Genomic DNA, 17,303 nt, shown 5'->3' with positions numbered 1-17,303 from the left:
GTCTTCTTAAATCATTGTATGCTTTTATGTATATTTTTTTCATTTTTTTCCCTAACTAATCCCTCATCATGATAGATAGATAGATAGATAGATAGATAGATAGATAGATAGATAGATAGATAGATAGATAGATGGATGGATGGATGGATGGATGGATGGATGGATGGATGGATGGATGGATGGATGGATGGATGGATGGATGGACGGACGGACGGACAGACAGACAGACAGACAGACAGACAGATGAAAAAGTTTACAACAACCAGAAACTATAGCCATGGCTAAATTATAAACAAAAACAAAACTTTTTTACATGAAATTTCCATCAATTCCATTTCAGAGAATGGAAATATATAATACACATTACCAGTGACAATGACAGAATGAACTTGAATGAACCCAATGTATTATATATGAACTAGGAAATAGCAGGTCAGGATTTATAAACTATTTAGAGAGGCATGTTTCTCCACAAAAGATGTTTTTATGAGGACGTGAATGATCAGAAGACTGGGAAACAGCCTCAAAGTGACCATCTGAAGCCTACCAAAAATATAGTGTCCTTGATGCTTCAAGAAAGAGATTCAGAGGGACATTTGTAATCTGGCAGAAAGTGAGGAAACAATACCCTGCAAAACAGAAGTTGTTTTTTTTTTAAAAATATTATCGCCTCAAGAAAGAAGAAAAAAGAATACAACTAATACAAACATACATTTGGAGGAATATAGAAAAAATAATGAGGATAGGAAAACAAAGCAACAGAATACAGGTAGATAGCCAATAAATTATGAGTAACCAGCATATCGAAGATATCATATAGCTAATATATTCTAGTACACCATTAACAATTTAGAGTACTATAAGACATTTCAAATCCAATTTCTGGTCAAGAGATGTCTCTACTGAAGTGTAAAAATATCTGGTTAATGCAATTAAAAACAATGAGAGAAAAAGAAAAGCTATAAATAGTAATCTATGAAAGTAGTTTTATGAATAAGGATTCTTTGGATTCCTTGGATCCAAAGAGAACTAATAATCAGAACCAACTTTCTTTCTTTGGATTTGCAGTTTGAGTCCATTTCACAATAAATTATATTAATAAAACTGTAAATATGTGTAATTCTGCATTTAACAGGAACCCATTAAGAAATGGGTTAAATGTAAGCTAATATATCTACAAGTAGCTACTCTTGTTAAATTGTCCTAAATCATTTAGGAGAGAATTAGGTTTGATGGTTATTGTTTGTGTTTAATCCTTGTTCTATGATAGTAAACAGAAATGAAACCACAATTTATCTCAACAAAAATCAGGAATTTACGCCCAGTATTTATTAACTAGAAGATTGCATAAACTTGGAAAGAAGTAATATGAATGTATAATTAACAGCATGATCTGATCTCTTCAATTTTGAATAACATTTCCCCAATTAAATTTTCCTAGATCTTATTTCAAATAACTATTCACAGTTGTGAACATTTAATTTATTCCCTGATGAGAGCCAGGGATACTGACCAACACCAGAAAGCAACAATATTGAATTTAGATGTTATGATAGACTAAAACCATTGCATCCTTTTAATCAAACATCTTAGTGATAAAGTTTCTTGGTGATTGCATTAAAGAACTATATTAGAAAAGTGTCAGAGAAAATACCTGCATATGAGAATCATGTTTGACCTTTATATATTATTTCAGGAATTGTTGTATGTCCAGTTCCCATATACTCTGAATGAGAAGCACTAACATGCCTAAGGGCACATCAGCCCTTTCTGGCATAGTTACTTATGCATAGCAGGAAACAGGGAATAACAAAGTAAAGGAAACAGCAAGAATATAACCCTGAAGTCTCCTACTGACATATCTTCTGCAGATATAAGAATTACTTTGGGTTTGTCTCTTTGTTTTATCTGAAGCATTAATGAATTTAATGATAGTAGGACAATATAAATTTCCTTCCTTCCTTCATCACAACTCTATAAAGCAGGTTGGGCTATGAATAAATGGCCCAAACTCACCCAATGAGTTTCCATGGCTAAGAGTGGACTGACACTTGGGTCTCCCCCATGCCAATCCCATAACAAGCTAGAAAAGGCTACTATAGCATGAAAAAGCACATATTTAAATTTTTTAGGGTGGTGGGGTTGGTCTGTTTTCCACATCCAAATATTTTCTTGTACATGTAGTATTTTCCTCTGGGAACTGAGGGATTATTATTTAGATTAAGTTTAGGATTAATATTATAAGCATTTAACCTGGAGTTTATAAAGGTTTATATGGGAGGAAGTTTCATTGAATTCATGCTGATCTGAATGATGGGAGTTGCAGCTCACATCTGGAGTTAAGTGATAACTTGGGTAATGTTATTGTTAAGGTTGTGAACAACAACAACAAGATTGACTAGGAAATATCCTGAGGAGAGAAAGTAGAAATAAAGTCATTTGGGACAGAGGAGATGTGTGTTCTTCAAGCCATTGAAATATATATTCTGAGTCAAATCAAGGGAAAACTACATGAATAGGACTGAAAGGACTGGATATGTACTAGACTCAATTAATTCTTTCTCCCCTTGAATAAAATGTATATTTAAAAAAAAATACTCTAATTATAACTGGTTCACTACTGGCGAATGCTATCACATGAGGATGTGAGTTAAAAGAAATAGCCAATTGAATAATTGGAGAATATAGATGCATCTTAATTTAAAGGACCAGACTGCATGCATGCCATGAAATATTTTTCATCAAAATATTTGCTTCTTCTAACAGTCCTGGCAGCGAGGAGAAGGGATCACTCTATCTGACAACATTAAATAATCAAGATAAAGAGAAATCTCTTCTTTCCAATGGCTGGCAAAGGAAACTACCTTGAAATAAAATGAATGAAATGGCCATTGCCTATTATTTCTTTGAGTTGTCTTAAGATTTTTTTTCCCCCGATATATGCAGCAGCCTCACAAACCTTTGGATAAACAGGAATATGCAGTGAGCGTCTCTCCAATTAGGCAGCCTGTCTCTGTGCTTTTGTTAGGTACTTGGAAAGGATTGCATGGACAGACTTTGTGTATGTTGACAGATGGATTATCAAAGTTATGAGTAGGCTGGTATTAGACATTTATGTGTGATTTGGGAGAAAAAAACACCTTGATTCAAAAATGGCTGGTAAATTAAACAGCTTGCAAAAACATGAATCATGGAATTGTTCTGGTTTTCATCATTTACTAGAAACTGCAAATTGGAGGTATAGATTTTTCTTAGTTACTAACATTATAACTGCTGCTTCTTTGTCTTATCACATCTTTCCATCGGGCAGGCTGAGCTGCCTTGTTTCGATATCTTGGCACAGACATATCTGGGTCTTTTTTATAGCTTTCTCAAGGGTCTTCAAGGCCAATTGTCCTCAAGTCTATTGCTAGCCACTGTTGCTCTGCCTCCATTAGTTAACCTGAGGTCAGGGGCAGATTGCCATCTGGAGGTTAAGAGGTGACGTGTGTAACTTGCTGGAATAATTAATCTCCTGCAGGGAGGATATATTTAATTCTGGACTTACTTAGGAAGACTGGGAGACTTGAGATTGCATACTTTTCTTCTGAAGCTATGACACCATTTGGGAATAGCCAATCATTAAGATCCTCTTACCTCATGTCTGATTCCATCATAGGATAGTTTCTAGACCCAGAACAAGGTATATTTTATATTTGTGACCAGGGCAATTGAATACCTTTGTGAGATTTGAATGCTTTTGTTCAAACAGACTTATGCAAGATCTGGTTTGATTGGTTGAATTTTTACTGGGTTATTTTTTTGAATGAAGCAAGTATCCTGTCAGATGTTGGGAAAATGTGCTTATTACCATATACTATGGACGAAATGAGCCTTCTACTGCATCTTATATTCCATTCTTAATGTGGAGGATAATTATTGCACTACACTGTGTTAAAAACTCTTAGGTAATATTTGTATCATTTAGATTTAGATTTTTTTTTATCCCACCTTTATCATGTTGGTCTTGGTAATTTTTTGGAGCTATGACACCATTTGGGAGTAGTTTAAGATCTGCTGATTTTGTCCAAGGGTTCAAAATCACAATTTTGCCAACTTCCTTTTCTTAAAAAACTCCCCCCCCCCCCCAAATATCTGGGCATATGGCACCAAATTTAAAGGTAACTAGAGTTCTGGGAGCTTCTGAAGTAAATCTCTTGGTTATTTACAGGGAAGACTACAGAGTTACTGAAGCAGTAGCAAGATACCGAAGGGCAGAGCTGCCTCAAGCTTTCTGAATTATCCTGCTGTTCACAAGTGTAAAGGAAAACACTATTCTGCACATTTTGAAGTGTCACCTTGGATTGCTTCTCTACATGGAATATGAGAAGACACTATTTTTGTCCTTTGCCTCCAGCAGAAAAGTATCATGGCCCAGCCTTGGTTTATTGTACAGCATCCGTAAAATAAAGCACATGTAGAGGATTTTAAAGAAAGCCATCTTTTGATACTCTGATCTATTTGCTTGGTTTCCAGTAATATTTTGCACCAGCACAACATTATGTTGTGGTGGTAAACAGTCTTTCCACAGACAAGAGCAGCTTTGAATGGAAAAAGAGGTTTTCAGCAGGACAGCATACATACAACGCTGGACCGCTTTAAGCATTAAGGCTAGTAAAACATATAAGAGTATTTAATAAATCCTGTGGACAAAATGCCGTTTCTCAGATGTTTGTTTTAAATCATCCCATCGACCAACCTCCTGCTGTGCCTGGGTATTCTTTTCCTCAAACGTTCACCATCCTTTCAGGGCCCTATAGTCAGCAGCATTTATGCCTGCAGATGTGATGATGAAGCAGTTTCATTGTAGATGTGATGAGGAACCCACATGTATACATTAACCTCTGGAAGGAAATTCAGGGGTTAGTGACACCGGATCACATCCCAAGTCTTGATCTGAAAGGTTGCATGCTTTTTTGTCTTGAATATCTTGCAGGGAGCGGAGGAAACCTGTAAACGTCTACTTAGTTGTTTGTTATGGCTATAGCCATAAAGATACTGTTTTTGCAACTATAAGCAACCTGTTAGCATCCCAGCTTATAGGAAGGTAACAGAACCTCTTCCTTTGCATCGCCCAGTTAGGTGTTACATCTTAACACGAGCACTTGGAAAAATCCAGTTCACTAGAGTCTCCCTCCCCCTCCCTTTTTTGTATATGAAGACCAGGAAAGTCTGTCTGTTTTTTACAATAAACCCATGAGCTTGTGACAGTTTGGCATGGCTCCCATTCTAAATACAAGCATAGTGCCTTATATACCTTAGGCATAAAATGAAGTATTTTACTCCCCCTCCTCGCCCCCTTTGGGATCTATCTCCGTGTTGTATTTTCTTAGTCCAGCTCCCCGTTTTATTTTTTCAGGCTGCTCGGCTGAAGTCAGATTTTAAACTCGCTGATTCGTCTGACTGGCTTAGAAAACAAATCCAGCCCTCACGCTGCCTACGTTTGGAGACTGATCGCTGCGACCCACTGTACAGCACGCACTTCCAAGCAAGGGAGGGAAGGAGATGAAGCTACGACGGAAACTTTGCTTCTGAAAACCCCGCTAACCTTTTGCATCCGCTGGAAAGCCAGGGCCGAGCCGCCTGCAAGAATTATTGCTACTGTTTGCTGCTGATGCACAACCTGCTTTGTTTAACACTATTCTTTAGCTCTCCTAATTCTACGCTTGCTTTCGCGTGACTTTTTTTTTTAAGCCTACAGCTGAAACTGCTTTCCTTGGCTGAACTCTGCCGATCAATGGTCGTCTTATATCCCGTTCAACTAACGGGTGGACGCCTTAAAAAAAACAAAACAAAAGCAACTTTCCTTCCCTTTCTCGCGCCTTGCACGCTGGCAGCGGAAAGCGAAAGAGGCAGAGACGGGGAAAAGCGCTGCAATTATTCCTCATCACCGTTATTGTCACCCTCGCCGAACCTCCTTTCCATCTCTCTGTTTCCGGATTCGGGCGACCTCGGGGGCCACTGCGAAGCAATCACGCCGCGGCTGATTCCTCCCCCGCTCCGGTCACCGTCTGCTCCGTGAAGTTCTGCTCCGCTCCGCTTATCTCGACAGACAGCAGCTGTATGGCGAGCGGGGCACACCGGACAGGCGCGCATGTTTTCCTAAGGCTATCAGAGCAGCAGATCAGAAGCAGCCCGGATCCCGGCCCTGCTGGTCGGAATAAGTAAGCAGGATGCTGACGGCGAAGATTCTGCTGGACGTTTTTGCTAATTAAAAGGAGGGGAGGGGAGGAGGACTGGCGGGGGCAGGGAAACTCAGAAAAATCAAAAACGAGGGAAGCCTTTGCACTTTTCCTTCCTCTCCCCTTTGCTGACGCGTTGCCATCACTGCAGGGCTGCCGTGCTCCTGGTCGTCCCCTCCACGCCTCTCTGGGCTTCTCTTTCTCTCCCCTCGGCAGTTTGCTGATGTGCAGCCGACTCCATCGCCCAGCAGCAAAATCGGGAACGGCGGGAAGCTCGGCAAGGGGCGACCGGGAGAAGGGCTTCTTGCACCGACCTGGCTCTGTCGCCGAGCCCTGGCCAGAGAAGCCCCCGGCAGCCTCGTGCTGCTGCTGCTGCAGCCCCGGCGGCGGCTGTGGCGGGAACGCAGAAAAGTTTGCTTGGCCTTTGACAGAGGCGAGGAGGGGAGCTCGGCGCTGTGAGAGGGCAGGCGGGCGAGCTAGCGCCCCTCCACTTTGCAACTTCCCTCCTCGCCTGCTCGGAGAAGAGCAGGGTCGGACCCTTTCGTCCTCCACGCGCGCACACACACCCACACACGCCCACGCGCGCGGCACCCTCCCGATTCATTTGCATGGGGGGAAGCCCCAGCTCCGGGTCCGACCCCCCAGGAGAAGAGAAGCCTCTCGGTGCGGACGAGAAATTCGCTCCCCGTTCTCCCCACTGCAGGGCGGCCAGCCGTGAGTCCCCGCTTCTCTCCAGCCCCCTCCGCCACACGTACGCTCAGCCGCTCCTGGCACCCGGCGCCTCGCCTCCCTCCCTCTCCCATCTCTTCGCTGAGGAGCATGAAAATGTTCTGCTGGAGGATGGCTCTGTGGCTGGCTGGGGTGGCCCTCTGGAACAAACTCTCCCGCTGCCGCTGTTCCGGCTTGGATTTCGACTACGTTTACGATTTCAGCGAGGAGGATCAGGCTGAAGCCATAGATTACAAGGATCCTTGCAAAGCCGGTAAGTGCCTTCCCAGGCGAGATTAGTCTCCTCGTGCTAGTCGCCCTGCCCCGGCCTTTTCTCCGGCGCTTCCCCGTAGAGAGGGATTTTCTCTCCCCCCGCGGGTAGATTTTGTGACTTAAATGGGACGGAAGAACGGGATGAAGAGGGGAAGCTCACCTGTTTCCTCCTTCGCTTCGGAACGAAGTGAGAAATTCCTAACCAAGAGGAAGCTGGAAAAAGCCGGGGCAGGCGCACTTGGATTCCGCTAGAGTGGCACCGCGAGCCGCTGGGGGCAGATCTCCAAGAACCTGTTGTCTCGGGATTCGCCGCCGGCCCAGCCGGCTCTCTCCTCCTTCCCGCACCCAGGCACCCTCTGCACTTGGCAGCCGCGCTGCTGTCCAAGCCTTGGAGGAAAGAGCAAGCGGCGGAAGGGGAAATCTGGCGCTTGTTTCCCCTGCCCCCGGTGACTCCTGGAAATGTCATCCTTCGGGGGTCCCTCTCTTCTCCATCTCTCGCACACACGCCGCTTCTCCACGTTGCTGCGCTAACCGAAAGGGGTGGACGAGTCGAAGAGGAAAGGGAGTCGCTCCGTGCTCCTGTCATGAGTTTTAATTCTGAGATGGAAGTTGAGAAGAGGTCAGGTTTACCCGGAAGGCTCTTCTTCTGCCTCGTGCCCCCTTAATCCCATAAATGAAGAGCAGCTTTAAATAGGTAGGGCAAGGCATTCCGCAAGCCTGAAGAGCGCTGCTGTTTCTTTGTTATTACACCTTCGTACCAAACTGGAGTGGGTTATTCCTGGGCTGAGCCTTGGAAAAGTCTGTGTTTATGCCTTAGCTGCTTATGGTGGAGGTGCGACTGAAGCCTTGTTATTTCAAGGAATCAGTTGGGTAGAACTTGCGAGAATTACAGTCCCGGGGGCCATCCAGCAGTAAGGGAGGCACTCAAGGCTGAATGCACTGAATTTAGCAAGTTTATTCCTGGGCAGGGTTTGATGACAATCTGTGTGTGACATGAAAACTCTCCCAGCATTCTTACCAATTTAAGCAATCCTGCACGTGAGCAATGGTAGCTCGTAAATACTGCTCTGTTGTCCCCACAACCGGTGCACAGTAACACTGTGCTGGGGCACCCACATGCAGCCACTTTATCTGAAAGGAGCAAATCTGCACTCTGAACCTTGGAATGAGGAAATGGGTAGGCACTCTTAACACAGCCACCCTTTTAAACCACCAGGTGTTAGGCTTGGTAGGAAATGCAAAATTAGATCTTGGGAAGCTGTTCTTCACCCACCACTATGGGCATGGTGGGAACTGTAATCCCGCAGAACAATTCTAAAGGGCTTCAGGCTGGGGAAGATTCAGGAGGTGCCTCAAGAGAAGGGACAACACCAGTCTTCATTATCCAGATCAGTGCTGCTGGATATGGGAGCACTTGCTCTTTAGATAAGGCCTTGACTTTAATGGGGAGTCACTTTTGTTTTTTTAATGTAGGAAAGACTCCCCTCCCCCCCCCTTCCTCTAGGTTTCAGCTGCTACAAAAGATAGAAGGTTTTCAGGTTTACAGAGTTCAAAGCAAAGGCTGAGGTGCCATTTCAGGTACAGTGTAATTCCTTTTAAAAAGAAAAAAAAATGTGGAAGATGTTATATCGGAACACAGGTGAATCTTGCAAAAATATCCAGGAACAATCCACCCTCTTATTAATTGATAGCTGGTACCTAACTCATTGAACTATGTTCTGAATTTGATTCTGTCATAACATGTTCTGTATGTAATTGCCTGTGTTTGTTTCCTTGTTGTATAAAAGCTGCCCCAAGAAATAACCTTTTCCCAGTCCAGCCCTAAGTTTATTCAAAAGAATTTTCTGCTGTGTTCAGTTAGGCTTACTCCCAGATAGATAGATATACATAGGATTTTGATCTTGAACTAGCATTTACTTTAGGACCTATTGAATGATCTAAAAGAAAATTCAAGACTGTCAAAACCAGGAAATACTGTAATTTTTGTCAGTAAATGCATCAAAAGGCAAGTATTTTAGTTTGGACCCAAGCCTTAGGGTTGGACAAATTAGCAGTATAAAAGGACTATTTAAAATTAATCATTCTGAAGAATATTCTGTCCAAATTGAAGAAAGAGGACATTAGTCAATGACAGAATATAAACTTTGCATGCAAAAGATCCCAGGATTGATCCATGGCATCTCTGTGTTGAGCTGTACAAATTGCCTGAACCCTAGGAGAACAGCTGCCAGTTTGGGTAGACTAGGAAGGCCAAGAGCTGACTCATGGAAGGCAGTATGTAATAATTAGTCCCTACCATCATCTGCCAATAAATTATGGTTTATTTATTGCAAGTTTAACTAGAATAATTGAGGGGAAAAGTCAATTAATTATACACCTTACTATTATTATTGGTTTGTTGCACAGTCAGCCAGGTGTTTAGACTGGATTTGGCATTTTTATCCACCTGTTGAGTCCTTCCTATTATTATTATTATTATTATTATTATTATTATTATTATTATTATTACTACTACTACTACTACTACTATTACTATTACTATTACTATTATTGTTGTTCTTGTTCTTGTTCTTGTTGGTCATACAATCAGCCAGTTGTTTAGACTGGATTTGATGGTGTTAAAGGTATTGTCACAGGATGTAAGCTGTTCCAAGTAAAGCTGCCTTTTGCAATTGACTGATGGTGACTTTGTCAGTGCAGATGGTCTTCAAGTGGTGCTCCAAATGTTTTGGGATTGCACCCAAGGTGCCTATTATTATTGATACTATTTTTGCTTTCTTTTGCAACAGTTATTCTACTTCTATTTGCAGGTCTTTGTATTTGGTGATTTTCTCCAGTTATTTCTCTTTTATTCTGCTGTCTCCAGATATTGCAGTGCCCACTATCCAGGCTTTTTTGTCTTTCTTATCAACAGTTGTTAAGTCTGGGGTGTTGTGTGGCAGGCGCTTGTCTGTTTGAATTCTAAAGTCCCAGGGCACTTTAGCTTCTTCATTTTCTATTACTTTGTCTATTTTGTGGTCCCACTAGTTCTTGCTTGTAGGCAAATGGTATTTCTTGCAGATATTCCAATGCACCATTGTTGCTACTTTGTCATGCCGTTGTTTGTAGTCAGTCTGTGCCATCTTCTTGCAGCAGCTAACTAGGTGGTCCACTGTTTCTTCAGCTTCTTTGCAGAGGCAGCATTTGCTGTCTTCTCAATTCTGGCTTTATATGCATTTGTTCTTAAGACTTGGTCTTGTACAGCCAGAATTAGCTCCTCTGTCTCTTTCTTCAACTTTTCTGCTCTTAGCCATTGCCAGGTGTTGTTGTTATCTGCTTTGCCTGCTAGTTTTTTTGTGTACTGGCCAGGTAATACTGTGCCTTGCCATGCCTCTTTTCTGTTCTTCATTTAGCCTTTCTTATAGGCCAGTTTGGTCTCTTTGGTATTCAGTAGGCCTTCATGGTATACTAGCTTCAGTCCATCTTCTTCACTGTCCTTCAGATATTCTTCCAATGCCCTTTTTCCTTCTTCAACTGTCTAGTGTACTTGCAACATTCAATGCCCACCTATACTCCTTGGTAAGTAGAGTCTGTCAACGTTGCTGCATGGATGAACAGCATGATTCATTGTGATCATTTTTCTGGTCTTCTTATCCAGGGCTTTTAGTTCAACTTGATTCCAATCCACTATTCCAGCTGTATATCTAATGACTGGAATTGCCCAGGTGTTAATCACCTTGATGGTATTTCTGCCACTTAGTTTGGACTTTAAGATTTTCTTCATTCTTCTAATGTATTCACTACTAACCTTCTTCTTGACTTCAGTGTGCTTGATGTTGTCAGCATTAAGCATGCCCAGATATTTGTAGTCATCTTCTTTATCCAGAATCTTGATGTTATTTCCATTGGGCATCTTGATTCCTTCAGTTTTCACTTTTTTCCCCCTGTTGGTGGTCAGGGTGGCACATTTGTCCAGTCCAAACTCCATTGCAATATCTTGGCTGTATGTTTGGACAGTGTTGAGCAGCGATTCCATTTCAGATGGTGTTTTTCCATATACAGCTTCAGATCGTCCATGTAAAGGAGGTAGGATAACCTGGCAGATGTTTTTGATGTTTGATAGCCTTGACCTGACTTGTTCAGTATTGTTGACAGAGGACTCAATACAATGACAAACAGTAATGAGTCTCCTTGAAAGATTGCTCTCATGATGTTAACCTCTCCCAGTCTATCACCATTGACCAGCAACTGCATCGTCCATTGTGCCATTGATCTTTGCACAAAGCTTCTGATGTTTCTACTGACTCCTGTTATTTCTAGGCACTTGATTATCCAGTCAGGTGGCAGGGAGTCGAATGCTTTCTTGTAATCAATCCAAGCTACATTCATGCTGATCTTCCTTCTCTTACAGTTTTCCAAAATCATATTGTCAGTTAGGAGCTGTTCTTTTGTCCCTCTGGAGTTTGGGCGGTTTCCTTTCTGCTTAGATGGAAAGAGCTTGTTTACAACTAGATGCTGTTAGACTGTATCAGTTACCACACCAGTTAGCAATTTGAAAGTTGTTGGCAAGCAGATAATTGGCCTGTAGTTGCCTGGTGCTGCCCCTTTTGCTGGATCTTTCATTATCAGGTAGGTTTTGCCAGATGTTAACCAATCTGCAATTTCACCTTCTTGGCAGTATGTTGTTAAACTGCTTGGCAATTAGTGGGTGCAGAGCAGTCAGATGTTTCAACCAAAACCACGCAGTTCATCTTCAACTGGTGCTGACCAACTCTTGATCTTCCTTGCCCTTTTCTCCACCATTATTACAAGTTCTTTCATTTCAGCTTCTTTTTTATTCCGATCTCCCTCCTTTATCCAAGCTACATTCTTGTTGTATTTCTTTGGTTGTCCCATAACTATGCCCAGAACTGCACTGTTTCTTCTTTGGTAGGTGTTGAGTGGTTCATTGCAGTCTCTCCATTGATGGATTGGTAGAAACATTTCTGATTCTACTGAAATTGGAGATTCTGCCTATAGTGTGCAATTCTTGATTTGTATTTGCTGATCTTCTTGGCTATGGCTATTATTTGCTGCTTTTTTATTTCCAGTGCTTCCTTGATCTTCCTTGTTTCTAGATGATATTTCTTGATCGGGTATTCTTTGGTCTTATTGTTCTTCAGCTTCTTTTCTTTCATCTGTTCTAGCTTGCTTGCGTCTGTTCTTAGCATGCTGATCTTATTTTCCAACCTGATCTTCCGTTTTGGTAGTGCACTGTTTGGCTTTTTTTTCTTGTTTGTTGATTTTGCATCCAAGGTATTCAGTTATAACAGCAGTCATGCTGTGTGTTAGTTGGTTTGTTTCTTGCAGTGAGCTGGTGATTATATTTGATATTACAGTATTGGCATCATTTAATACTTGTGCTAGCTTTGTGACAAGCTTCAATGCAGACAACCTTATTCTATTCTCTTTGTGCTGTTCTAGATGCTCAGTTATTTTTCTTTCAGTTCCTCTTGTTTTTTAGTTAGAGGGCTTTGTTCTTTCTGAGAAGGCTCTACTATTTGAGCTACTTCTGGCAAGGCTTCGATTTCTTTGCCCTGGGTGGACCTTTGCAGTTCTTTCAATTCTACTTCTGTGAATACTTTATTTTGTGTTATAAATCGACATTGATCTGCTAGCCTCTGTTCTGTTATTTCTGATTCTGGATGTTGTTCTTTCCAGAAGTGGTGCATTCTTTTCAGATATTCTTTTCTCGTGGGACTTGATTTATAATAGCCGATCATTATTTCATTGTTTTCAATCTTTGTATATTTGTGACAGGTAAAGAACTTTTCTTTCAGTAGTTCTGCAGTTGCTGACCCTGGTTGTTCAGCCAACAGTCCTGAGTCCTGCAGCCCATTTGTCACCCAATGTCCAGGAACTAGAACACCTAGTGTGGTCCTTGTTGATCTGGGTGACGACTGATTCGGTATGGGTTTATGTAAATTACATTTCACCATATTGTTTATGGGAGAGACACTCTTTGTCTGGCTCCTCTGATGAGACCTGTCCAGTATGGTTGAACCTCTGGCATAGCTTCATCCTCCTCGGAGCACACAAGCCCCACAACCATGTCAAGGTAGTGCCTCACTGGGGGATTATTATTATTATTCCTTCAAGTCAGTGTTGACTTTTGGTAGTTGCCTGGATTAGTCCCTGTAGTTTTTTGGCTTGATCTTCAGAAGGGGTTGGCCATGGTCTGCTTCCTAGGGATGAGAGATAGTGACTGGCCCAAGGTCACCCAGCTGGCTTTGTGCCTAAGGTGGGACTAGAAGTGGGTATCCTGGTTTCTAACCTGGTGCTTTAATCACTGCACCAAATTGGCTCTCTGTAGGCCACATTAGGACATGAAAAAAGGATTAAATCCCAGCTTCCCACTATGGAGAAGCAATAATGGGAGATGAAGACTAATTCCTCCAAATGGGTATTTCTTTTTAGAGTCAGAAAGAATTCAGATGCTTGTCTGAAGGAGTCAATCTAGAGAGAAGTCTGCCATGTATCTTCCAGAGGAATTGCTAGCATCCTCCCTTTGAAAAACCTAAATCTGGCCAACTGCTTCCCGTGAAGCAAGAATTTCTTTAATGATTTTCACTTATTAAATCAGTTTATGGAACTTGAAGAAAAAAATGTAGATGAGTTCTTTTTAAAATAGATATTATTATTATTTTGCAGTGCAGTAAAATGGGTTATAAGATACAAAACTTGCCTTCTGTTCTATGAATAGTGCTTTATATTGTTAATTTACATACAGTATTTATAAATACTGTATCTGGTTACTAGCTATTTAAATGCCCATGTTCACCTATTGTAATATTTTTCCATATTCTTTAAATTAACTTTTGTTATGTCAAAAGGAACATCTCTGTTTTTCCAGACTCTAGTGAAACATCTGTTGATTGCAAGACATGTGTTTTAGATTTATATGCTCTTTAAGTGACTTGAGTAAGTTAATACTGGATCCATTTAATCCTGCTCAGTGGCTTTCCCAGCACCAGGAATGGGGTCATGGTTTATTACATCAGAATGACATACCTTTGTAGATTGTGTATATGATGTACGTACCATATTATTTTGAAAGAGCTGTTCTGTGCAATCTGTGTCCATGTGGACAGTTGGAATTTAAAACAAGTGCTTAAATTTTGCTATTACTTCATTTACATTATTTGCTCTTTTCCTTGAGATGTAGTTCAGCCAAAGTTAGTGTTCATGTTGGCCACAATCCTCCAATGATTTATTCTTTAGGAAAGAATGGGATTAAGTGGTTTGTGGTCTAAGTTGTGATGGGTGTACTCTAAACTCAGTGGTTTGAGGCTTGGCCCTGGTATATGTTGTTTGGTTGCTGTTAGTCATTTTTATTTATATGTTGATGGGGCCAAATATGCTCTATTATAACAACTCCTTTTTCTAATATTAAATATATGTGCCATCTTGGTATAAATTGCTAAATATTCTTTATTTGATCAGAAACACAATAATTACATTTCAGTAATAAATTGTTCTATGTGCTCTAAGTATCACAGTCGTTCTGACCATCTTTCAAGCTTCTGAATAGTCTTGAGCAAATTACTTACATGGAAGTGCCACTGAGTTCAATGTACTTCTTCCCAGTTAGTTCTTTGTGCTGCCGTTTGGCTGCTTATCCCCACTGATTTATTCAGACACAAGTTCCATTGCTACCAGTATGGTTTATTTTCAAATAAATATGCTTAGGTTTGTAATCTAGTATGTAATAAATGTATATTCAGAAGCAAGTCAATTGTATTCAGTTGGACTTATTCTCAGGTAACTATGTGTGGGGTTGCAGCTTATTTGCAGTTCTTATTTCACTTAACTGGTAGTATGTCCCTTTAACTATAGTAGCACTAATCTTCTGTGTACTACTGCATAGTTTGTATTAAAAGTGAGTACTGAATTTATTCAGTTATAAATATTTTCTTTAATGGTCGTCACATAGTGAAATGCTCGTTCATAAGGTAAGAGGCTCTGAATTTTATAGGGGTGAATGAAAACGAATGAAAGTGACTTACTCATGTTTGTGACATTTAAAAAATATTAAAATGTAATATTTGTTCTAACATTATTAATATTAATGTTAATTAAATTGGTTATTAATATTAATAAAATATTAATATTTTAATATTAATTTGCTCTAATATTAATAATAAAATATTTGTTCTAATATTTCATACAGAGTAAATGGTATATATAAGGAAATATACATTATTTAGAGTACCAGTAAATTTTAGCTATTCATTTGATTGGAGTTTAGTAATTTATGGACGATTCTGGTGGAGAGAGAAAAATACCTAGTTTTAGTGGAATGGGACTGTACAGCTTTTTATTGCAGCTATCATATTCCTGGCTTCTGGTGGCATTCTGCCCTGCATTCTGGGGATTGCTAATGTGCGTGGGTGGATTTATCCAATTTGCAGGCTGCAACAATAACTTGCCCTTCCCCATTTAAAAACTGGTTGAAATTCCTCAAACTCCACCTCTTGCCCTACCTGTGCCTTGGGTTACTTTGTGCAAGAATACTATAAATCAGCTAGTTAGTCTGGGATTTAAAGGAAGAATGGTGAGACCTCTCATTTTTAAGGAATCAGGGCATTGCAATACATGCATCCCATAATTCATTTTCTGTATATTGTAAAACAAACTTAATTACTTTGTCATGCAACTGAAGGTTGGTGTTTGGTAGCTAAAGATTCAGTAGTTCTGATGGAACCCAGACAAGATAAATAAGGTGTGAATGACAAAAGGAAACCATCTTTCTGTGATAGTAGAACAGTCTTAGGTAGCCAGAAGATGCCTCTAATCTAGGTATAGTGATGAGACTCAAGTGTTACAGAGCCTGAGTGTAGCTTCTAGGCAAAGAATTTGCCACAGAAGTAACAAAAAACCCCTGCTCAGTCTTGAATGGCTCTTCCATTTCTATCTCTGTTGCAACTATAGCAATTATCAAATGTGAAAATGCATGCTAGCAAAGTTACTTTGGTATTTTTAGCTTCATTTTACAGTGTACAAAATACTTCATTCTTTGAAAGGAAAGTTATCCATACTGTCTTCATTTGTACTTCATTTCATTTCTAGCTTCTATCTTTTTGATTCATCTTCTTACACTATTACAAATTTTCTGGCTAGTTGTTGTCTTCATTTTGCTCAACTTCTTAAGGCTCCCCACATCCATATGCCATATGCCACTTGATAAGCAGTTTATCACTTGGTTGGCTTCAGATAGTTTGTAATTTGAAGCAAGACTGGATGGTGCCCTTTCTCCCATCCACTTACAGAAACTGACCAAGCTGGTGATTGAATCAATCCAACTGATGAGGCAGCATTTCCCACCATACCTGACAGTAGGCTAATGTAAAAGGGGAATGGCAACACAGCTCTTTCTTTCACCATCTTAGCAGTGCTCTCTGATTCAGCTTTTGCCAACTGAGAGCATTGTTTCAGTCTGTTTAACTTTATGGGCAGATCTGTTCATTTGCTTCAACAGTTTTTTTTTTAATTGAATATGTGCCATCAAGCTGATTCTTAGTAATCAATAGATAGACCTTCTCCACAATGATCTGTCCCTTTCAGGCCTTCCAACAGTACACCCATCACCACTGTAATTGAGTCCATCCACCTTGCTGCTAGTGGTCTTTATCTTCTCTTTCCATTCAGTTTTCCCAGAATTATAGACTTTTTTTCAAGAAAGCTAGGTCTTTGTATAATGTGTCAAAAATATGTTAACATGAGCCTGGTCATTTGCTCCTCGAGTGATAACTCTGGATTGATTTGTTTGATGAGCCATTTGTTTGTTTTCATGGCTATCTGTGGTATTTTCAGGAGTCTTTTCCAACCTCAAAATTCAAAAGTGTCAATACTATACTCTTCAATACTCCTGCTTCTTCAAAGTCCAGCTTTCACTTCCATGCAATCATGGAAAACCATTACCTGCATGGCCACTTTGTCATTCTACAGATTTGCTGGCATAGCTTATAGGAGGAAAATCTATCTTTGGGTGAATCTTTGGGTGAAAGAAGCAAGTTTTTAGAGGCCTTAGATGAATGGGATCAGGTCCAATTCAAGGTGTTGGTTATCACCTTTAAAGCCCTA

At 40.6% G+C, this 17,303-nt stretch overlaps 1 protein-coding gene across 1 annotated transcript in view; it reads left to right on the top strand.

Annotated features, from left to right (window-relative positions):
• The first annotated feature begins 6,068 nt into the window (after nt 1–6,068).
• Nucleotides 6,069–17,303, top strand: part of TLL1 (tolloid like 1) — a 136,924-nt gene continuing 125,689 nt past the window's right edge. Inside the window, exons 1-2 of the mRNA XM_015888475.3 lie at nt 6,069–6,203; nt 6,925–7,203. Coding sequence (XP_015743961.2) covers nt 7,041–7,203 — 163 coding nt within the window. The 5' untranslated portion in view covers nt 6,069–6,203; nt 6,925–7,040. The remainder of the gene's footprint in view (nt 6,204–6,924; nt 7,204–17,303) is intronic.

This window comes from Python bivittatus, unplaced genomic scaffold (genome assembly GCF_059951505.1).
Source record: "Python bivittatus isolate LINGU-HERP-01145 unplaced genomic scaffold, Pbiv_v1 ctg000070_np1212, whole genome shotgun sequence".
Taxonomy (NCBI): domain Eukaryota; kingdom Metazoa; phylum Chordata; class Lepidosauria; order Squamata; family Pythonidae; genus Python; species Python bivittatus.
The sequence above is the reverse complement of the archived record's forward strand: the minus strand, read 5'-3'. Positions and strand labels throughout refer to the sequence as shown.